Source organism: Tetrao urogallus, assembly GCF_951394365.1.
Source record: "Tetrao urogallus genome assembly, chromosome: 4".
Lineage (NCBI taxonomy): Eukaryota > Metazoa > Chordata > Aves > Galliformes > Phasianidae > Tetrao > Tetrao urogallus.
The window spans coordinates 49814793-49839519 of NC_136817.1; the positions used below are offsets into that span (position 1 = coordinate 49814793).

The following is a 24727-nucleotide window of genomic DNA, read 5'->3' on the forward strand; positions in this document are numbered from 1 at the left end:
CAGTTATAGAACTGCGCCTCTTCTGTTTTGTTTTGTATGCAGTGACTGTATATTTCAACTTATTTTACCAAATATTGCAAAACACCATCTGAAAGAGGAAGAAAATATTCTCATGTACTTTGTAAAGCTTAGTTCACCATCTAAACTCAAGAAAACTTCTCACAGTTCAGTACATTTGGAAAACCGTCTGCATATAATGTTATTAAGAAGTAAGTGTCCCTGAACATTCTTGAGAATAAATGACCTCTCACCAGGCAGTTCTTCCATGTGACAGAAAGGGTATGTGACCTTATTTGCAACTGAAATACTATTTGAATACAGTTGTAAAGAACAGAAGTATGACAGAATAATTCTGTATGACGCCTTTAGAGAAAAGGCAGTGAGCATTAATCACTCAGATCAAACAAAGCACAGATCTATAATTTTTATCATCCTATAACATGATGTTAAGCTAGTTGCAGTACGTAGATTTTCCATTAACAGCTTTTTCATGGTAAATTCATTTATTCAAATTTAATTATTGCTCGACACAGCCCCTCAGACTCAAACCACAAACCCTGTAACACACAACACTTTGTAAACTCTATCATGCTCTGGAAGAAAAGATTACTTATTTAATTTGAAAGAGCTGTTATGAACACAGTAGACCACAGAATCTCACATGCAAGTGATAGCATCCTCATGGAAGAACACTTGTTTTTTTGTTGTCTTGGTTTCCAAGACAATAAACTGAATTAAAATATCCAAGGGAAAAGAGAACGGTATCTATCTACCTATATGTATACACATACATCTCCATGACCATATATTCAAATGGATAACCTATAGATTTACTGTAAAAACGTCCAATTCAGCCATACACCAGTGAGGTATTATTAACTTGTATCAGGTGAGTTTCTTTCAAGCACAAATACTTTTGCAAAGATAAATGTTAGACATGTGAACATATGAGTCAACAACAGCATAATTTTGAACAATTACTGTCACATTAGAAATCCTTTAATGACTGCAGGAGAGTTCACAGAATTCTTAACCCAGCTGAGGAGCAGCCATGCTAGTCTGCTGCTTGGGGTCACAGATCTGTCTGAAGTGCACCTTCAAGACGCTTTAAATTTAAAAGCCTTGGTTCCTAATCACTCTCTACTACACGCAGTGGAGAACAGTGTGTGTATCTCCATAGACTAATTCATCGTCTTAAATCAGGAGCAAGTTGCTGCTTGAAGTTAGGCAGTGGGAACACCCTGCTGAGAACTGCCTTAAAAAGAGCTTCTGAGCTGTTCATAATTGTTTTAATACAAGTAAAAATACCAGCTACCATCATCTACCACTGAAAGTAAAACTTCTGTTTTATTTCAAGTAAGGGTATTTAGGAGAGACAGTAGATGCCGGGTATCACAAATGAACAGCACTTGTTATTCTACAATCTGCACTTAAATACTGACTTATTTTCTCGGGGATTTCTATTCCACCATTAGTATCTGTAATACAGATCCAGCCCCTAATTACCACATGTTGCAAAGGCTTTCTGTGCTTGAAACACGCATTCCACATTTTCCTATTGACATCAAGTAATAGTTCGCATTTAGATCAGACTAAAAGCACCTCTTACCAACAACCCATTATTAAGTGGTGAGAGTATTTTAATACATTACCTTCTTTTATTTCTCTTCCAGCAATCAGAATCCCCCCCAGCTGTACTTACCTAGGTCAATAAGTATTGCATGTTGTTGGGAAGTCAGTTGTTTAAGGAGTTCTTTATAAGGTGTGTCCTTTGGTTGTTGTTTATTTGGAAACTGATGTTTAAGATGATATTGCTCTGCTAGAAATTTCCAGATCTCCCCACGGTGGTGACGTGGTACTCCTGAGAAGAAGGTCATTAAAGTTGTAATCTCCACTCATACTGAGGGTTCAGCTACCACTGACCTAACAGAATTGAAGAACTCAAGCAAGCAGATCCCTATCTGCTACCTCTAACAGACCATAGATCAAACTACTGTTGTTCTTGTACTTCCTTCACAAACAGAAGAAACCAGCAATGTAACAGGAGAGATTTAAGGAGGAAGCAGGGTGAGCTGCCTAAAGTCTAAGGTTAGCACTTACAACCAGTCTAGAACTATTAAAGGAAGCAGCAAATATTGTCTACTGCTCTCTAAAAAGCTAGATGCTTATCACCCATTTTCTACACTAAAGCGCACGACAAAGCTTTGCAAGAGAAGTAATTAACATTTTCTCAATAAAACAGTGACACCGTTGTTGGCAGTAAATTTTAGGAAGCTAGAATGCACACACACCAGAAGTATAAATGTGCACTTTTTGCCTATTTGCACTGCTTACTCAAGTTATTTTTAACAGTTTTCATCTAAACTACAATTTGCAAAATTGAATTTAAATGCATTTTTCATTTTCGCTTACATATGAAATTTGACAAAACTTGGCTCTAACAACATGGTTTCGCTACAGTTAGGCTATATAGAGATGTTTGTAGCATTAAATGCCATGGGTAACTTACCCATCTGCAGGCTACTTGAATCTACTGGTAACAATCCATTAAACAGGGATTTATTTACTTATTTATGTTGCATCACTCCAAGTTTAAGTGCTGGTTAGAACACCAACACAGGCCAGAATCATCAGATTATCAAGAGAAACCAAATTTTTCTCATGTTCACATATTAACGGGACAGAACCCTCTATCTGTACGAAATGAAGAATAACTGTGGCAATGAGCTGTGGTAAAAAGCAGTTCTAGAGAGAGAGCAACGTTCACTGTTTGTATGTCCATGTACTACCCTAGCTGGAACAGAGGATTTCCAGCTAACGCTGCAGACATCTTCTTCAATCTTTACACTGTCACATTGTTAGCATTATCTAGGCTTACTTCTTTCATTACAACTTTCTATTTACAAAATTGGGTTGCAACTATTGTAATACACAGAGGTACTTTGCACCTCTCATATAAGAAAAGTTTTCATTTAAAAAACAACAACAACAAAACCAACAACAAACAATACCCAGTCTCTTAACACCAGTAATACAGGGGCAGCTAATGCTGAAAGGAAACAATAACAACATGCACCTGTGTAACCATGAAAATACTGAACATTGTTACTCGTGCAGTCAGCAGCCTGAGAAACATCTCTAGTGAGAACCTGTTTAGAAGGAGCAGTCAAGAAGTCACCCTATTCTTTTTCAGTTTGCAAGCACTTAGAGAACACAAGATAACAAACAGTGCTTACCTTGCCCAACAGCAGAGTGGATTTTTTCCACATCAAATTTAATCTTTGACCTTCCAGGTGTACTCAACATTTTCTCCCAAATCAGAGTTACTTCTTTTAAGCATGGTGTGATTTCTTCATAGTCAAGCTTCAGACGTCTGTTCTGCAAATTATTTTCTGAGGCTGGGAAACAATATCATAAGTGCACCAATTAACACTGATTAATACTTGTAAAATGGATTAATTCACTTAGAACTTCACCAAACAAACAGTTGTGCAATCTACCTAAAATTGAGGCCTCTTAAATGTCAAAATTGGTGTGATTGTGCTGTGGGTTGGTGTTTGGGTATTTGTTTGTTAAGGTGTTACATGCAACTACATGTATTAACAGTGTTTCACATATTAAACGAAGCAATGAAACTCCTTACAGCTTGTCAGCTAATAGTGCTCACTGCAGCACAATAATCCGTTTTGCAAGTACTGTTTCACTGGCTGCACTGTTCATTCAGCAGCTACCTAGGACACAAATCTTACTCCAAAGTGCCCACCTGTACACACCTGGGGCCATCACGTTTGCTAACACTTGCCTCATTCACTTACTAGCTAGCTTCAGAAATGTGCATCTTAGTCTTTCTGACAGGTTTGCAAATGGACAGGAAAAAAAACAAAAACAACAGAGCATCTGATTAAACTTATTGAAGTTTGAATGGATATTATTGCCTAGCAGTTGCCAAGAACTTGATTGGTAGTGGTAGAAACAGATAACCTGAAGACAAAAGAACTTTTAAAAAAGTTCAGGAGCACAGATATATAAAAGGAAATTTGTTTCCAAATACAAGATCCCATAAAAACACAAGGCACAGAACAACTTGATAAAAGCTCATTTCTGATATCCTGCTCTAAATTGAAGGCGTTATGTAAATCACTGTTCTCAGTATCTCTTTCTCTAAATGCTTTTCATGGCACCTATCACTATGCATTTGGTTTACATAGACATGTTTTGCTGTAATAGCCATTATGTATAAAATATATTAATGTGCCTGACACCTTTGGAGTTTGTAGGAAATTCAGGCAATCAAGTGCCCTTCAGATATCAGGGCCCAAATAAGAGAGCTGTACTAGAAGCAGCAAATAGCTTACAGATAGGTAAATGCTTTGGGGGATCATATGCAATGTCCAAAGAAAGCATTTCCTTCTTACTGGAAGGAAGCTGGAAGTCTCAGCCTCATTTTAAAAAAGGATTTTATAGTTGGTATATCAAACTTTTTGCTCTGCTGGGACCTGTCTCTACATATTTGTTCTCTGTGCAAAACAATCCCTCTCCAAATTTACTCAAAGTCAAACAAGAATTGCCATTTTCATGCCAGTTTCCCACCCTTGGGGGACCCAGGTGACTACTCCCTTCTTGAACTTCCAAAATAATCCAAACAAACATTTATGTTCTCCTCATTCACAGGGAGCAGCTCTCAGAGACAATCACTGGTGATTCTGTATGCAGCTCTACAATAAAATCAGTATTCTTAATGAGCTGCCTTTTGAATTTAAATCTCAAACTTGCCACTATGATAAGACTTGTTACAGAGATGCTTTTGGCCACAGGAAAAAAATGGGTGAAGAACCACTCCAAGTTTCACACACTCCTAATCACACTTGACTAATATAGGTTATTACTACCTCATGGAGAGCTTGCTTGCATGGTGCCTGCATTACTGCATGCACCTACAGGCTGAAGTCCACAGCCAGATCCTTAAGAACTTCAAAACTGGCTAAGTAAAACTCTGAGTTGATCAACACTTAAACAAAGGCTTATAGATGCAAGTGTAAAAATAATTCAATTCATGATAGTGATTGTGCTGAATTCGTTATCATCACTTTTAGATGCCAGATTGAAGTACTTCAACCATTGTAAAACTAAAAAGGGTAGCAGTTAATATGAAGTAAACAGATTATAAGGGTAAGTGCTAAGAATAAAAAAGTAAATAACTGCCTTTCGTAATGAAAGCTGAGGAAGACACTGCCAAACTTTTTCAACTTTATGTGTCTAAAACATTTCATTAAGGTTTGACTCAAACACTGTGAAGGTCACAGTGCAAACCAAAATATTTAACTTGTACTGCAGTAATGCACAATGAAGAGCTTCACCAACCTTGTAACTTCTGGTTTTCTTTCTCCATTCTGAGGAGCAGTATTTGCTGAATAATGGCTTTCTTCCACAATTCACGAAGCTCACGGGATGTCCGTTTTCTTTCTTCCTTCACCGGACCAAAAGGGCCATCTTCACACACTGGTTCCAAAGGAGATCTGGGTGGAAGTTCTCCCAGCTCAGTGTAATCTTTGAAAGAGAGAAGTTGTTAGGAACTACTTAGACTTCATGAATGGGTGAACAAAGGGACACATCTCCAAAGATTGCATGTATATCCATGTATACATATCATGCATTCACTCGTATCCATCTATAGATGTATACACATACATACAGAGAAGGTAGAGATACCTACCAAAGCATGGTTTTTAAAGTAACAGTTTCAAGCAGATTTGCAAAGTTTCTTACGAATCAGAATCATATGGCCTAACCCTAGACAAACAACCCAACAACCTGATAAAAACTGCACCATACGCCAAGAACACAGCTTACTAATTGCAGTGTCACAAGGACAGACCTAAAAGAAAAAAGGCACATCTGAGAAACTGAAGAAATGTAACCTAGAGTTGAAACCCAGCTTGGTTCAAGTAGCATATCACACTAAAGAACTCAATTTAAAAAATAATCTCTAAACTGTATTTGACAAAGAAACTCCACACCCATAGCTGCACAAACCTACCACTAAAGCCATACAATGGGATAATTACCTGCTCTTAAAGTAAACATATAGAAAGGGAGTCAAACAACTAAGATATTTATGCTCTTGTTTCTCATTTTTAATGACATCATAACTTTGTGCATTTTTTCTTTTGGCTTCAACTGATCTACCACAAAATGATTCTTTTTGTCAGACATACAAGGTAATTCTAAGAAGTCTAAAAAGACTACAAAAGAAAAGGACAATTAAATAAACCTCGTGCAAATTGAGAAAGTGTTTCTTTTCAGGGAACATTTGGTTTTTCATTAAGTTATCAACATAAGAAGTTCTTGTACTTTGCCTTCTTAGCGCCTGCTATAGTCATTTAATTTTATCATTATTTTATACAGCTTCTCTGAAAACTCAATAGTCTATATTTAGAAGAAAAAAATAGTTCATTTGCCATCTTTAAAATGAATGATCAAAAGCCCACCCACTTCTTTCTACTCAACTCCACATGGTAAGTCATAGCCACAGCACTTCTTCCTCAGCCAAACTGAATGTCTGAGGAATATCTCCATACAGAGAAGCTGACCAGTTACACATCCAAGAAAACGACCTAAAATACATGTAACTAAAATCCTATTGCCCAGACTGTCCAAACAAGGGCAAATATATCTGTTCATGCTCCTGAAGCAATTATTTTGTATGGTAGTTTCTTGATCTATTTCTTTATCACTGTCTAGCATAGAGATAAATTTCACACTGAATACAACATACATGCAAAATATCATATCTCTACAAACTAACAAAATGAAAGGTTTTTTACCCCTTTAAATTCTGCTCAGAAAGCCATCGTGTGTCAACTCACACAGTTCATATGCAGCTATTCTTTTCTTGTTTGTTCGAAGGCACAACTGAACTCAGACAACTAAATATGAATGGAAATGTTCACAGCTGTCGGCTTCTGCTTTTCTGCTTTGCCACTGTCAGTCTTTTCCTCTTGAAGAGTCAGAGAGGAATAGGGCGGATCCAAATGGCACCTGTTTTCTTATACAACATTTATCTTTGTGTTACCACAGTTAAATTCAAGTACTAAAATGTATTTATAAAAATAAATGCAACCTCTTTGGCTAGCAGGCACAATTTAAAAGTTTACAAACTCAAACTCTGAATAAAAGTGGATTTCCAGGCTTTGGGTATCTACAGCATTTCAGAGAACAGTGAACTTCATGGGATAGTAAATTAAGCAAATGATAAATACCCTACAGCTTACATGGTAATGCTTTACAAAGTAGGAAATACTGACAAAGATGCACTCAGAAATACAGTTGGTTATTAAAAATATTAATATAATGAAGAAATTATATTAGATCATTTAAAATAAAATGAGAAACTTTTTTTTTTTTTTTTTTTTTTTTTCCCCCACAGGTACAAAAAGACAAAAAGACATCCCTAGGCAATGATCTGCAACTATAGAAGAGCCTTAGCTAAGTGAACAGGTAGAGAAGGAACAATAACTCAACTTGTGCTGGCAATTAAAGGAAACTTATCTGGATTTGATTCTTGCTTTTGATGTACACAGTGTACTACTAGCAATGTGCTGCACATCCTTTTCTACAATGACTACATATAGCAGGTTTTGCCCCATTTTTAATGCATATTTAAAACCATGAGGGAAATGCTCTTAAGAATAACTGTCAGAACTGGCTTTACTTGCTTTAGCAGACATGGAACTTGGGGGAAAAAAAAGAATTCAATCCATTAGGAAAGTCCTTTTTGTCTTTAATAATGCATTATATGCACAAAATAACACAAACTTAAGAGAAAAGAATTCACAAAAAGGGTCACCAAATGTGAACATGAAAAACAAAACTGGTATGGGTAGGAACATTTGTATGCACTGTATGCTGTTATCTACTCGCTTCTTGTTACGTTTTCAGACTAGTCAATATAAGATGCATGTACATCTTGGGGGAAACAAATCTCTTCCCATTAACTCATCCTTTCAGGGATTTATGGATCTTTTAGAGTCAAACATGTACAGATATATGCATGTCAACGTTAGAAGGTACCAGACTACTTGCAGAGTTGTCTTATTGTCAACCACTTATAAAAAATAAAAAAAAAAAAAAATAGGCTGCCAAAGACGTGAAATGAAGACACTGCTTCCCTTAAAGGACGGATAAGTTTAAATTTTTCCTGTCCTTAACGTACACCCAATTTTTCAATGCAAATTTTGTTGACTGGTCCTCAATGACCAACTTAAAAGCTCACCTTCTATTTCACAGGTTATGTTTTTCAGATCTAGCCCTCTGGCAATCAAACCTTACTGTTGCAACACTTGCATCACTGCAGAGCATGCATCTCCTGGGAACATGGCCCTGCTTCTATTTAAAATGAAAATTCTCATCTATTACTGACAAACTAAAGGCACTAAAAGAAATTTAGCTCACAGAGGTTAAGGCTATAAAAGAAAAAAAAAAAACCCACAAAAAACGACAGCAGAAAGGTTATAAAATTCAATAGGCTGAACTATTACCATTGTCAATCCTACCTCTAATTCCTTCGTGGAAGAGTTCTAAGCTTGGTTTTGACTTCCAAATGGTAGTTCCTTTTCTATCTTTTTTTTTTTTTTTCCTCCTTTCTCTTATCACTTGTGGACATTTAACAGAAAGTCTAAAGTCTACACTGATAAAATCTGACACATTCACAACCTGTTTTTCTTCCCATCACCATACTGGCATGTACCAGGATGTACAGAAACCAAAATAAACCCATTTAATGGCTCAAGCAGCTTGGTAAGTTTGCAGAGTTGCGTCAAGTGTTTGGCTGGCAAAGGTGGGGAGGCTGAATGTTCAGGTAACCCCTTAAAGCAAAGTATAAAAACGGACATTTGGTAAGTCAACACTAATCCAGGTCCAGGAATACATAACAGAGTGACTGACAAATATGCCATGCAGCTTTCCTGTCCTGAACAGACTGGAGTTACAGATATACTGTAACAAGAAACCAAGTATTTCATTAATATATACAAGTGATCTGGAGGAAAACAGGAAAAGCAAAGGTAACAACTGAACTGAATGTAACTGAACATAGCTGGGAGCACACATTCCTCTGAACCAAGGTGCCATATACAAAAAACCATGTGCAGCTTTCAAAACTTGAGAAATTAATAAGTATACTTAAGGAGGATGTCAGCACATCAGCACATGCTGAAAGACTGCTTCCTTCTTCATCTGCCAATCTCAACAGCTTTTGTTGACTCCTTTTCCACATTTGACCTGTACTCTTTTCAAACATATTACACCCCTCACTGCTCACGAAAGCATATAAATGAACTAGCACATGCACACATACCTCAGACTCGTAGTGTTATGATGCTCCCACCTCCTCTGACACTCGAGAAAGAATAAGCTGAGAGCAGGCCCACAGTAAGAATGAACTGAGATGGCATTTATACAGATCCATTTATTTGTAACCAGCTCTTTGGCTTTGTGTGACAGGGCCTCAGTCATAAGTGTCCCTACTCCAAAAGGACCAACACATTTATTACACACAACTATCATGTAAAAACTATCCGCAAAACAAAGTAAAAAAGATCATAAGAAACCATCAAAATGTACTGCTGCCGAGGATCACACTGAGGAAAGTTCATAAATGAAAAGCTGGTGAATGACTGCAGTAGTCATTAAAAGGTCAATATTTGATTACTTGGGTAGTGATACGAACAGGAAATTCCATTAGCTCCAGAAAGAGCCACAACAAATATAAATGAATATGTTCTCCTTCTGTTAGGACATGAAAGTATTCCAACTTATTCCAACTGCAATTAATCAAAATATTGTCTTAAAACTTATTTTTATGAAAATTATTTTCTAATTGACTAGAATAACTTTAGTTGACCATTTCTCATTCAACCGATCTCAGTATTAAACCAGGCTTTGCAAAAAAAAAAAAAACAAAAAAAAAAAACGGGGGTGGGGGAAGAAAACCTTCTAAAAGGAACCACAAAAAGTCAAAAACAATACAAGAGAAAAAATATTTCTTCAGAAGTACTTGGTATATAACCAACTTCAAATTTCAAAGCTGAATCCTGTCGTCTTGATTTTGATTAGAAGCTGGAACACTTCATGTAGAAAAATGCTTTATTTTAGGCTTAGTTTAATCTTTAAAGGAAGTTAACAGAGAAGAGTCTCAAACATGATGCATTACTGCCATTTTCATTATGGAGTTCTACACATGGCTCTCCGAATGTGCTGCTTACCAACCACATACTCTCTCCAGGACTTAATAAGTCTGACAAGATACAATGCATGGAATATTCCACATGAACTTTTAATTTTCTGCCCCAGACTCTCTTTCTTCGCTTCATTTTGAACATCACAAATCTCAGGTCAATAAACAAACAAGAAAATACAATCATTTTAGTGGCGTGATCAGATCACTTTGTTACTAAAAAACTTCAGATGTGGAATCACAAGAAAAAACAAGTTCTTCTACTCTCATACGTAACTTCAAGGAATGGCCAAATGAGGAATTCTTGAAAATTTGTGTACAACAATACAGTTGGTTAAAATCAGTTTTTACTGATGCTTTAAGGATGCAGTTTAAAGACAGAATTTGGTAAGTCAGGTTGACAATTGGACTTGATGGTCTTGAAGGTCTTTTCCAACCTAAACAATCTCTACAATTCTACCATTTGCCTAGCCACAGCATGTAATTTGTTAGAAAGACTCCACGTAGGTATGAATATTTGTGTCCAAGCAGAGCAAGGAAATATAAATGTATAATTTGAAATGTTTAAGATAACGAGAGCAGAAATAAAGTCATACACAGAAAAGAGGCCAAAATAACTTAGAAAAAGAGATTGATCAAAGTCTTTTTTCAAAAGAAATATAGTACTGTAACAGATGTAATCGATTTTGTTAGCAAACTGTACTCTTCCTCTTCCATCTACCCCCACTTCACAGGATACAAATAAAAAAGGAATACCGGAGTGCAAGATACAGAGCTTGCCTTAAGCTGGCAGTGAGTGAAACGCTGCCCCCCAGTGCGCCACACCGCCCACAGCAGCACAGTTACTCAGCTCCTCACCTTCCAGCCCAGTCTGGGCTCTATACTCAGCAGCTTTCCATAAACCACTTTTTTTTTTTTTTTTTTTTTTTTTTTTTTTAAAGTATTGAAGAAAAATTTTACTCAATAGAAACGTTACTGTTCTGAAAATGTATTTTAGACCCTTTTCCAACTACAAGTGGATGGCTGAGTATTAATTTTGCCATGCGGCAACTCTGGCAGATATTAAAATAAATAAATAAAAAGGAAAGCAAACCAAGTCATTTACAAATGCAAACCTTTCTGACATAGACAAAAAGTGCAAGAGGAGATGTGGAGCATGACAACAGGTAAACAGCAGAAAATGTTGCATAACAGCTCACTACATTAAAACTAAGATCTCAACCCTGCATACTTCTATCTTCCAGCTTGTATGGGAACTGTTGAGTCATGGTCTGAACCACTGATTGAGCACCTGGGAAAAAGACCCGGTCAGCCCTGGGAGCACAGGTGAAGGCAATTCAGCAGTGTGAGCAGAAGGGATGGAGCCTGGCTGCATCTCTCTTAGACCCCATTTAAGGGCTGACTACTGGGGGAGGATCTCTTTCTGGAGATCCTTCCTTGGTGAAGCTTTCCCCTGCAAACCCAGACTCTTCTGATAGGGGTTTTATATGCAGAAAAATCTTTCAAAATTCCTATACCATGGGTCAGCCTCTTCAGGCTCACCAGTGATTGAGATATAGGCAGAGGCTGCGACAAGCTTCCCTGCCAGACAATAAACTGCATAATGCACCTCCTGTGTGCTTCATCATAAATCATCACAGACCCTTCAAGTTCAGTACTGCCTTGGGAAAGTGGCAGGAGGCAGAACACAGCTGTGAGTTTGCAGCACCACAAGCAGGAGGTGGCAGGAGGAAGGATGTGCATGTGGGACACTGCTCCCTTTAAGAACCAGAATTAATAGTTTCCTGTTGTCTCAAGAGCACATACCTTGTCTGAATGGGGCTGGACTGAGTCTAGCTGTCACGCAAGGTAGGATTCACAATTGGCACGGAAAAAGACACTTCGGTATATCTACTGTAAGTATTATTTTTTAACTCCACTGATTCTGACACCCTCCTTCAAGTATAAGGCAAGTCGTACATTTAAATGATGGTACCTGGAAAACAGTTAGCTCTTTGCCTTGTGCAAGACAAGGCAGCCATGCAAGCACAGTTGACAAGCATTTCCCTCCAGCTAAGCTACAGGAGACAAAAGTTTAGCATTCAAACTATTAATGAACATTCCCTTAAGAAGAAAGGGTCTGAAGTGGGACTTGGTGCAGCAAACTTCATGTGGGAACTCAGGATGCTAGACACCTCTCTGTTCTCCATCAACTTTGGCTGAAATTGATCTTTTGGTCATCTTATGTCAGCCGTTTTCATCAAATCTGTTTCCAAAGGACATCAGTCTAAAGTGAGCAAGGCAACCTTAAAAAAAGAATTTAAAATATGCAAAACCAACTACAGTTAACTCTTCTCAAACTGATCCAATCTGCTTTGTATGTTGCTTCTCCTTGAGTGAAGATTAAAGAAAAAGGAACAAGCTGATGAAAAATAGCTAGTTATATTTTCTATGGAGCTACAGAGGCTACTAAGTTAACTGAGATAGTGACTGAGGTAAGATCACTCTTATAGGCTACAGAGAATTGATCATCACTCGGGAACTTCACTGCCAAAAGATGTTCCAAGAGATTCACAAAAATCCAAACAGAAAACTCTAATACTTGCTAAGAAAAAGTCTGAGTTTTCTCCCTCTGCTCATAAACTGAATATGCACATTGGAACAAAAACAGATAAGGAAAACAAGAGTGAATAAAAACTGCAGTTACTTTAAGTTGCTCCCCAGATTAATAACACTTCCTGTTTTCCTTTTTTGCCATACACGTTTCTCCAACTTTGCTGCTTATCCAGCTGTAGGTTGTTAGAATTGTGTCTTGCAACTATTATGTCTCAAAGGATATGTCTGGACAGGCAGTTTTCTGTTTGGGGTGGGTTTGTTTTTCCCCATTTAATCAGGGAATGTTCTGTGGCTTTCAAAAACTAGCAAATCCACTTTCAATTACAGAAAGACGTGTCAAATTCACTATTAGCTTCAGAGAACAGCTGAGGCTGAATATCCCCTTCCCACACTCCGAAGCATAGGAGAGCATTTCACGTGTATATTTATGTTGACAGGCTCTTGAGATTTAGTTTTGACGTATACTATACTTGAGGGAGGTATCTATGCCTGTATACAGCTTACGCCATATAAAGTCCAAATACATTGCCAGCAACTCTTTAATGACAAAAACACTTCTGTAATGTGCACCATTCCGTTCATCAAGGTCTCTTTTTAAGATGCAGTAAAAATGTTTCAAGAACTGTTAACCTGACAGCTTTCCCAGCCTATCCAAACAGCATTTCATTACTACATTTATTACAGTGCACTGTTTGCTTCAGTTCCTTGTGGCTCTTATGCAGTGGCCATAGAGATGAGACAGAAGGTAAAGCTTGCAGAGCTTTAGCAGTGAAATTCAAGTTCCAGTGAGTCAAAAACCATTATGTGGAGCCAAAAGTTCCCTGGGGCACATTTGATCCCAGTGTGTCATGTGACGTGTGCCAAGCTCACATAAGGTCAGATGTGTAAAATGTACCTGCATGCTCATGCGCAGTGATATTTTTCCCCGGTCTGTGTTTCTTTACATCTATAGATCTCCAAGAAAGAAGTAAGGTACAGAGGACAATCACTGCTAACATGGTAAGAAATTACAGGATAAAGCAGCACAATATGAGGTCAAATCCAGTCTGGTATGAAGTAAATATTATATAACTCAACTGAAGTCATGAAAGAAATTTAATTCCTTCTTCTGGGGTTGGATTTTTCTGGTCCTTGGTTTCATACTTAACATGGCAAAATGAAATAGAAGGATCACATTTTCTTGGAAGTGACGCTTGGTGATTTCCCCTCCCCCCCTGCTGTTATTAAAACAGTACATCTAGAAAAGAATTTCTTCCCTGGTTAGTTAATTTTGCACTATCAGAACTATGTTACATATGAAGTTGAAAAATAAAAACTCCAAGAACTGGCGAGCTTAGCATAATCCAGAAGTGGAAAGCCGCAGAGCCAGTACAAACAAAGCATTGGGCAAGCATGCCCACACAGTAGACAAAATGGACCACAATCCACAGATTATACCCATTAACAACATTCATGGAATCCAATACAGACTTACCATCATACCGACTGGGAGAATCACATGCTTTCTGAGGAGTGGCCACTCGCAGGAATATCTGCTGTCTCCAAGAATGTCGTCGAGTCCTTACAGGGCTGTCAGCACCAGCAGCCTGCTGGCTGTGTTTGGATTCGTAGTCACTAAAATTGCAGAACACAGAATGGCTTGTGAGTAGGTTACTCAAATCTGCCAGGAACAGCAATGTAGAGTTCAGTGAGCATAATAAGAACCATCTGCTAAGAAGCACAGTGTGCCGTGCACATGCTGTGTCAAGCTGTAAGTGTTAGGTGGGTGAAACTTGCTTGGTAGCAGCAGGCTTACGCAAGGCTGCAAACATCACTCAAGTTCACTAGAAGGGGTTTGCAGCTCTGTGCAACCTGCTTTCTATAATTTCACTTCTTTTTCCACTTTCTTTGTGGCAGTGCATTGAACTCACTGCATTAAAGATACATGATTGCGTATGTCAAAGTATCATTACCATTCTGCAGCCTTCATTATTATACCACCCACAATAAGTAGCACTTATTTGTAGGAGACAGAGAGCTGCTGGTGCCTTTTATCAGCAATCCTTAAGGAGTTTTACAAACATTAATTAAACTTCTAGCATTCTGTGAGTCAGACACATAGTACACTCCTTCACAACATAAAATTAGAGCGAAAACTTTAATCTTTGTGTTCCCAAGTCACCGTGTGAAATAAGCAACAAATCTGGGAACAGCATCCATGGGCCCTGGCTGTTATTCCTTTGATAGAATAAATGAATTACACAGCTGAAGTTTTTATTCAGATTATTAAATGAAAAAAAAATGTACAGCAATGCTGTCTTCCTATTGAAAATCCCATTTCCAAGTGATTACATTAGTCTTTGAGTTGAGATTGATAAATGAACTTCAAACAGCTCTGGCAACTGAGAATAGCATTTTACAGACCATCTTCTGCTCCTACCCTAAGGAGGTTGACATTGCTTAGGGCAAACCATGTATGTTCTCTTAACTAAAAACTGCTGAGAGTCCTTTTGCAGGAATAATCACAAGTGAAGAGATGCAAGCTGCGTGACCGTCACAACACCAAAGTAGATAAGCTCTGCAAACACTGCAAGAGAGGAGTCTGGGATAGCTCCATCCTTTTAACAGTAATCACATGCAGAATGCATGCAAGTGAACTGTTGCACAAGTCAGATTTTGCAAGTGTGGGAAGCATTTCAAATACTTCAAACAAAGAAACCTTTGAATAATACAGTTTTACCTCCGGGGTTAAAGAGAGAAACCCTACCTTGTTGTGCTCCTAAAGTCTGAGGTGTTATTTTCATCTACAGGAGCCAGAAATTTTAAGAAATTTGGCACAGAAGAGGAAGAATGAAGCTTTTTCCTTAAGGCAGTACGGTAGGAGATGCTGAGAGTGTAGTTGGGAAAAGTATAGTTTAGAACAAGGAAGTATAAATCCACAGAATAAAAATAACACATACTGCTAAGTTTCAAACAGACAGCAGCTAAATCCTGAAGGCATAAATATCGAGGAAACCAGAGTGAAAACTAAAACCACTAACAAAGCACTACTCTGAAATAGTTTGGGCAAACTAAATTGTTCAAACATAAATAAATATGCTTCCAGTAAACATTATTCTTTGTTATATCACAAGATTCTTGGTGCACATTTCAAATAAGTTCCTTTAACCTAGTAAGAACCTACTTTATAATTGAAAAATTACCTAAGTATCAATTTCAATGATTGCTTAAGGTTGGAGGAAAAGGTTAAGAAAAGCTGGCTCTGATAATCCTTGTACTAGCAAATGAAATCCAAAACTTTGGCAAAGAGTGTTTTGAAAAGCATTAACAGGCTTTTATTCAGACAAGCTTGGAATATTTAAACAAAAAGCTGAGCTTTCTGACTGATGATTTATTTAGGATTGCAGCTTTACTTATGCAACAGATAGGAGCACTAATCAAACTTCAACAGTCTTCTGATCAACACAATTCCTGGTTCTGCTCTGTCTTGTAAAATAATAACCTCCCAGCGTACTCAGAAGCTGGTTAGTAGAAGGACGTGAGAACAACTCAGAAGAAAATTACTTGGCTTGGCAAAAACACTTCAGTAGGAGAATTTACTCTTGACCAACAGAATTTCAGTGAGAAGAGTTTGTGAGAAACTGTAATATTGTACTTGGATGATATTTAAGTCTGCCTCAAAGATATGAAATGAAGCAGTTCTTTAGTAGCTGGTACTGAGCATGAGGAACATACTGCTGTAGTGTGGTGTACCCTGTAAACAAGTTTCCCTTACAATCTCACCGTCAATCAATTGCAATTACATGGTGATTTCACACAGAGAAATGCAGTCAGCTTGGGTAGTTTGACTTCACTCAGTTTAAACACATTAACTTAACACTTATGTTGATGTTAACTCACTAACAATAGAGAAAGGGATGGAGAAGGTGTTCCTGTATGTACAAATCTACCTCCTAATTTACTTTGGAAGAAGAATCTACTTTGGAGAATTTAACCTTCAGAACTGAAGTCAGGGACTGTTAGCATGATGTTCAGGCCTGGATAAACATAGAATAAAAGTGACACTGAAGACTCACATTTCCTCCCTTGAATTATATCATACTTCTGAGGTGCAGCTAAATTAAGAGGGACACTAGATAGTGCTCAGAAAATTCAAATGACGAGACTGGTGAAATCAAGCTCTGGGTTCAGTACTTTCCCTGGGTCAGAAGATTGTCACCTCAGGAGAAGAGGAAACCTATACCTTCCAGAAAAACAAACAAACAACAACAAAAACCACACCAAAACAAACAATAAAATTTGCTTGCCAGAAGTGCAGACAGTGCTTCCAAGGCCATTCAGCCTCATTAACATTTTGAGCTAAAATAAGCAGCTCAACTTGAAGGAGTTGCATGGTTAAGATTTTGAGGCAGATCCTTATTTCAGGATCCCAGGGAAACGAAAAGTTAACGTGCTTTCCTTAATGCACATTTTTGTTCTAAGAAACAAGGCACAGAAAATTATCATTTAATACTACTGAGTGTAACAATGACAAATTAAACAAGACAAACACACGAGCTCATTTCTCCCTTTTTCTTTCCCCTCAGTTGGTTTTTCACAGTCCAGTCATTTTTTGTCCAATTTAGTTAATATAGTTAATTTGCCTTTAGATGTCAGGCAAAAAGAATATTAATGAAATTAATAAAATAAAATTTAGAATATTCATGTATTTCTGCGTCGCCATGAACAAAGCAAAACAGAACTGAATGATTCAGGAGAGACAGAGTAAGCTGGATCTCAGGTTCTTGGCATCTTATCATTGGCACAATTTAGGGCTGCTGTCTGCTGCATAACAAGCTGCTGCTTTGGAGCAATCGGCTCCAAAGAATGCCATGTGTCTGAAAGAATTTTCTGTATTAAAACAAAAAATTATGCAGGTATCAGAGCTACATCCAGTAGCAAAGCAGCTGAGTTCCTCCTCCCATAAAACTCTACTACCTTAAATTTTTATTAAATAACTTCAATTACTTACAATACAGAGCTTCATATTTATAGCATGGTAAAACAAACCCTATCCCAGACTACAGGTGCTATCTCACCTCTTTTGTGCAAAATGCCCACTTTGTTCTCCACTTGAATTATGCCTTAGATATTTAAAAAAGTTGGGTGAAGAAGCCGAGGGATTAAGACGAGCTAGAGTAGGAGAACGTGCAAGTTGACCAGAAGAACTTTTAGATTCGCCGACAGATGTGTTCAAACCGTATGGTGGGATTCCAACCAGAGGAATGGAGTTGAGGTAACAGAAAGAACAAAACAGTAAGAGAGAGGAAACAGGGAAGAAAAAAAAGTGAAATATCTTCTCTAATTCTTGAAAGTAACCCATCAAATACAAATCAGCCATTTCATACATTTTTCACAGTTAATGCTGTAACTGCAAGAGGCTGAGCATTCTAACCCAATCAACAATGTTGAGTTTAAAAAATAGCGTATCTACTGGTGTAAGCTATTAAAAAAAACAACTCATAAAACATACAAGACTTGTTCAATGTACAGCTCTTCTAAGTCCTGTTCTGTATGTTCCAGCAGGTAACGAGTGATTTCTTTCCAGGTTAAATTATGTGAAGGAGCAGGCACACTTCAGCCTTAGTAAAAAAATTATACCATCAAGCCCCTAAGTAGCAATAACCAAGGAAATTAAAAATACACTTAATTTTTAACTGCATTCCTATATATTAAGGATAGAAACTGTCTGAACAAGCAGCAACAAATGCAAGGGCAACTTTCATGAAGGCGACAGACCAACAGCACAAGTTCTAAACTGCACCACAACCACATTCTGGTATTTAAGAATTAAAAAGGTTCAAAAAAGGGATGAAAAGGCAACTTAGACTGTGTTTCCTTTTAATGGTACAATTTAATTTTTCTTTGCTGTCATCATCAATCCCAGGCACGTTCTTATGCTGCCCTGCCTCCTGCAGGGAAAAATTAATTGGAACACGTACAGATTTTGTACTGCCTAACTTGTGTAAACGAGGAGTTTTGGCAGTGAAACAGAAGCCTACAGACAGAAGCGTTTCCATAGTAATTGGAAAAAGCCAATAGAGGGAGGAAAGAAAGCTGCCATAATGTTCAAAGACTTTGAAAATGCAGAGGCAGGCTTATGAAGCAGGACAGCTTGAAGAATACTAGCATTAAGGCAGCCAGTAGCTTGTTTTTGCAAGTAAAATTTCCATAGGCTCATTGAAATGCTGCGTAGGAGCTTCACATCTATCAACAGTTATGTCAATTTATGTCAAGTTTGTGTGTTACTTTAAAATTATACATGATTTCACCAAACAGCAAGATCTGCAGCATCAGAAATGCTACAGTATTTTTCTCTGTATACAGACAGAGTCACAAGGTAAATTACAAGGTAAATGTAGCATTTAGCAGATCAACAACGAAAGTTACTGAACACTGCTTATAAAAACATAATCTAACATCTTAGGAGCAGTCCTATATTGCCCTTACACTTAGCTTTGTGACACAGAATGTGGAAATGCACATCTCAGGTTTCATTTCTCCCTGTGGAAAATCAGTTTTTGCAAACAAGGTACCTGGAAACCACCTCAGAGATAAACTGCTGTGATACATTTCTTATCCACTAGGAGGACAAATCTGGTACATAATCACCATCCCAAACATGCCCTCAACAAACGAAAGCACAGCCTGCTTTCAGTAAGTCTTACTTTCTCTTGTGAGGAGTTTCTGTGCTCACTGAGTGATACCTCATAAGTTTCCTCTGGGGAACAGATGGCGATGTTTCAACAGGTACCAGAGACTCCCGGCTTTCTGACGGTAAATGACTCAGTGTGTTTGCTCGCCTTCGAAAGCTTTGTTGAGGTAACGTAACAGAATGATCCAGAGCATAACTATCTGGGTCACTGGAGAGATCACCCACTGATCCACTGGCCTTGACAGCATTCTCCGGAGGAAGTGTAGGAACTCTGTCTGTCTCCCTTTCACACAATGGTGGTTCCTAGAAGAACAAAAGATAGGGTAATCAACATGTGGTTTTAAATTCAGTTTTTGGAGTTGCAGTTCCATGTCATTATAAACCCCCTCAGAGATCTGCTTCAAGTTTGCGTATTTTTAATCACAATATCTCAAAGAAAGAATCTTCGATATTTTTTTGTTTTGTTCTTCATCATTTAGGTCAACAAATCAGTCTCCATTTTAATCTTGCTAGCAATTACAATTTACTGTATGCTGAACACGACTTGGAGATAAGAGGAAATGAACAGTTAGGTTTAGATACCAGTAACAGCAATGAAAAAGGCGATATTTCAGATTACTGTGTACCTAGCATTTCATTTAATAACACTAAGATTCTTTTTGCCTATTAGAAGTCTCACACAAAAGACTTTAATCCTATGACAAAGGATGACTATGTTTTAGTCCAAAATGATGTATTTTTCCTTGTTCCCTACCTCATGTGTTTCTTGCAAAGTCAGCTATTCTTTCAAAATCACAAGCAGAAGACGACTTTTGAATACCTCCAGTCAGAAGTCCTATATATCTGACCAGGCACTAGAGCAGAATGGATAGCTACCCAAGCCTGCTGTGTCCAAGAAAAATGACTGTCTTTCCTCTTTGCTATTTATTTGTAACATTTTGCTCGGAGACTAAAAGCTTTCTAGCCATACAGAAAAGGAAATCACTCCACTTCTTGGTTTACTTTTATATTCCCTAAGAATACAATCCTGCATTTATGGTAGGTACTTTCAGGGCTGAAACTAATCAGATTAGGGTCAGGAGCACGGTAATTATCAAATTTGTTTTGCTGCACATTTTTGCAAGACTCAGATGTTACATAATATTTTAGTTCACATATATATATTTGCAGAAGATCCATATATACAAAATATACAGTATATGTAGCACAGTAAGTTTCCAATTCAAACAGAACCCCAATCACATTGTTATTTTTTAAAATACAAGGAACACCAGGGAAGACCTAAAGCTTGAAACTTCTGTAGATCAGAAATACAGACTAAGTATGGGCCCCACCTTGTTCAACAGTACAGAATTTAGTGAAACTCCATAGATGGCACTGTACACGTTACCACTGTGCTGGCATCTGACTCCTATTTCTTAATCTGAATTTCTGTTACCAGAGTAAGCTGAGAAATCAGTTTGTTCAAGTTAGTCCTCAAAGGATTTAAGCATATTTTGAAAATGGAAAGTGATGTGGGTAATCAACTTACAAATCCTAAAAAACAGCAATATTTGATTCAAGCGGAAAGTGGAAGGGAAGACAGTGGTTGATCCAAGGTGCTATCAGCAGTCAGCACATCCCCATCAACCTAAGAGGACTCAACACAGGGATAAAAACATACCCTAATGGATCAGCAAGCAGGAGCAGAACTCTAAGTTAGGAAAAAGAGGGCATACCTAGATTCTACTAGATGATTCTGCTTTTATCATTCTGATCGGTTGTTCTGAGGTTTATTTCCTTGCACATACAATTCGGTTGTGTGCTCCCCAAGCATAACCAAAACACAAGATGTTGGAGCAGTTATACGATCAGTTGCTAACTGAATTTCACATCTGACTAGCTGTTTTAGGTATATTAACAGAAGTTTCTCACTACATATATGCACTATAGGATTTACTCACTTTATTTGTGCTGCTTAAGGTATTGGACACAGAGGCCTCCAGATCCACAGATCCACTAGAACTGTCCAGAGGACCTCTGGCTTTACTGCCCTGCAGAAACAAAGCACACCAACAATTAAGCTTATAAAACAAGGGGCAAACCAGGAAATGGGGCATACCAAAAAGAGATTTTTCAGAGCACAGACAGAACCTGCAGCTTTCAAAGTCAATAACAAATTTTCTCTTTATCTCTGTGAAAGACAGAGGCTTCATCCAGGACAGTTACTGACACTTTCAATGATGCCTATTCAATTAGGGAATTCCCATAAGCAACTACACGCATTATATGTGAATATAATCACATATTGCACATACATACTATAACCACTATTAAAGAACCTACTTTGCACTGTATCTGCTTTGAAAGGAGGCGTAGAACAAAGAATATTTGAATGAGAAGTCACTCTGTAGGCCAAAGCAGTACTTAAATCTGACATCAGATTTGTTTTCTTAGCCACTGTTGTGTAATTAGCAGATATTTTCAGCCATTTGCTCATGATCTGCTCCTTGGAGATGACTGTTACATGGGAGTTCAAGTTGTTCCCACTAACAGGTACTGCCAACTCTGTTTATGAAGGATTTTACCTATGATATTGCCCAAATCCCTGCATATTCTTAGTGCCTTCCGAAGTTCTTAACATTTCTTGCCTTCAAATAGTCTCTGGCTGTTGTGGTTTAACTTAGTAGGCAGCTGAGCACCACACAACCATTTGCTCTACAAAACCATTTGCACTACACAACCATTTGCTCACTCCCCCACAATAGGATGGAGCAGACAACGGGGGAAAAAGTAAAACTTTGCAGGTTGAAATAAAAGACAATTTAATAGCATAGAAAAGGAAGGGAAAATAATTATAACATAAATAAAAGAATTCACAATACAAGTGATGTACCATTCAATCAGTGTGCCACCTGCCAACCAACGTCCAGTCAGGCCCCAGTCAACAGCAACCTCCTGGCCAACTCCCCCAGTTCTACTGCTCAGCATGATGCCATGTGGTACAGAATGTCCCTTTGGCCAGTGTGGGTCAGCTGTCCTGATTCTGTTCCCTCTCAGCTCTGTGTACAGCCCCAGCCTCTTACTGACAGAGCAGTGCAAGAAGCTGAAACATCCCTGATGTACTGTAAGCACAGCTTAGCAACATCAGTGCGTTATCACCACCGTTTTCCTCTCAAATCCAAAACACTCACTAAACCAGTCACTACGAAGAAAATTAATGCTATCTCAGTGAAAACCAGGACACTAGGATTAAAAAGTTCAGATGCCTCAGTATTCATCAGTTCTGTCATTATTAATAAACACTGTCTTGTTAGATATGCTTACTCAGTTCCCTAGTAATTTCCTTCTACATAATTAAAAGCGAACATCTGTAATTACTTTCATTTTCTAAATCCCCAAAAAATAAAACAGCAGCAACTTTCCTATGTTCCCACGCTCAGCTTCACATTCAGTTTTTGAAATGCCTATATGCATATGCACTATTTACATCTAGGAATTAGTTCACTTCTTTCAGGACTTCCTATTTTCCTTACTAAAGCACTGCTTTGTTTTGGCATTTTCTAATACGTACTCATGTATTTTTTGCAGCCTATCTTTAATAGCCACTTAGCTACAACCCAAAAGGATAGCAAATGTGGTGTATCCACTATTTGAATAAATAAAACAACAAAATTATGTTCAGAGGCAATAAACACAAGGATACTTACACGTGATAAAATACTTTCAAACGATTCTGTCAGAGATCTTTTTGCCTTGTTCTTCAGCATATCTAATCTGAATCTTGGAGCACTGCTGGGCACTTCATTTACAGCATTTTCAGCAGACGGCTGTGAAGTCTGTGTTTAAAAACATAAATGTGAAATGCAAACCAGTGTGGAGCAGTATCTCAGTGAAAAGTATGAAGACTTGTGTAACATGCATCAATTCTTTCTTCCTAGTGTTTCGGGTTTTTCATATCTTTTCCTCTACTGATATTTACATTGAAGCTTACCAAACTACCCTAGAAAATTTCTTCATATTACATTTTTGGAGTGTAGTAACATTCTTCAGAAGAACAGCCATTTCAGGGAGAATTTATAGCTGTGCTGACAGATTTTCTTTAATGCCAAAACACAGTTGTGTAAGTTCTAAAGTTCAAGTGTAACAGATTGGAGATTTCTCAAATAATTACTTTTCTTCAGCCAAGATACACTTAACAAGCATCATCATCATCATATAAATATCAGACTTTCTAAGTGCCATGAAGATGTGTAATAATCTAACTCCTCTACATACTTCAATAGTAGGAACCCTTCAATTGTAAAGCCAACTGTCTACTCATATTTTTGATTTTTAAAGAAACATTTAAGTTCCTTTCCAGTGCTTGTGAGGACTAGAGTAGCAAATTTAAAAAGTTACATTACAGTGAAAATACTAGCATCTAAGCCTAATGCCTGCAGCACAATTTTCACTGTTACTTTTGGGGTTCATCTTGAGGCTATCATGCACTGTAGCTTTCTCTACCTGGTCTTAACTTCAGAGATCTGAATGCTCAATCTACGTAACTATCAGAACACGTACAACTAACCGAACAACTTTGAGGCACTTGCATCACTTAATAGTTCTGTCCACATACAATTTTAAAGCTTCCTATTTGCAGTGCTACAAAATTTGACTTTACATTTTCTTTTTCTTTTTACTCATCTTAAGCTCAGAATGCTGGTTAGATGCTGCCTGCTATTATGTTTATACAAAAAAGTTTGCTTTGAAGGTCATTTTTGTTCAGAAAGATCCGTGTGCTAGTATCACTTGTTTACATCATTTGTATTTAATTCAGGAGAGGAAAAAACCAAACCCCACCAATATACAGTGGAAGGACAAGTATGAAAGTGAATAGCTATGCAGAAAAGAAGGAAACAGGGACACTAGCAAGTCATGGGTTAATGACTGCTGAAGCAAGTATCATAGCCAGAATACATGTTCAAAGGTATCTGCTGTCACACGGCTCTGGAGATATATTAGCAGAGTAATGAGGGACTAAGGGCAAGTCAACTCAGTTCTTAGAGCCTTGGCATCTTAGCAAGTGTCAGATTAACCACTTTTGGCTTCAGGAGCTGAGCAAACGAACAGCAGAAGGCCTTAGGAATTTTCAAAAAACGCTGAATATATATTAAGATATTATCTTGCATTTTATATCCCTACTTCCTAACCATTCATAACTGACAACTATTAAATACTATGTGTTATTTCAAGTATGGATATTT

At 37.7% G+C, this 24727-nt stretch overlaps 1 protein-coding gene across 2 annotated transcripts in view; it reads right to left on the bottom strand.

Moving 5' to 3' along the window:
* TBC1D1 (TBC1 domain family member 1) overlaps window positions 1-24727 on the bottom strand; it is a gene marked incomplete at both ends in the record, with an annotated part of 85341 nt that overhangs the window by 12669 nt on the left and 47945 nt on the right. The window contains 9 exons of one of the 2 annotated variants that reach the window (XM_079534800.1): window positions 1703-1861; window positions 3237-3398; window positions 5362-5547; window positions 14304-14443; window positions 15576-15695; window positions 17887-18015; window positions 19516-19805; window positions 21446-21535; window positions 23192-23320. In XM_079534800.1, the coding sequence (XP_079390926.1) occupies window positions 1703-1861; window positions 3237-3398; window positions 5362-5547; window positions 14304-14443; window positions 15576-15695; window positions 17887-18015; window positions 19516-19805; window positions 21446-21535; window positions 23192-23320 (1405 nt within the window). The remainder of the gene's footprint in view (window positions 1-1702; window positions 1862-3236; window positions 3399-5361; window positions 5548-14303; window positions 14444-15575; window positions 15696-17886; window positions 18016-19515; window positions 19806-21445; window positions 21536-23191; window positions 23321-24727) is intronic. The other variant, XM_079534801.1, reaches the window with a different exon arrangement.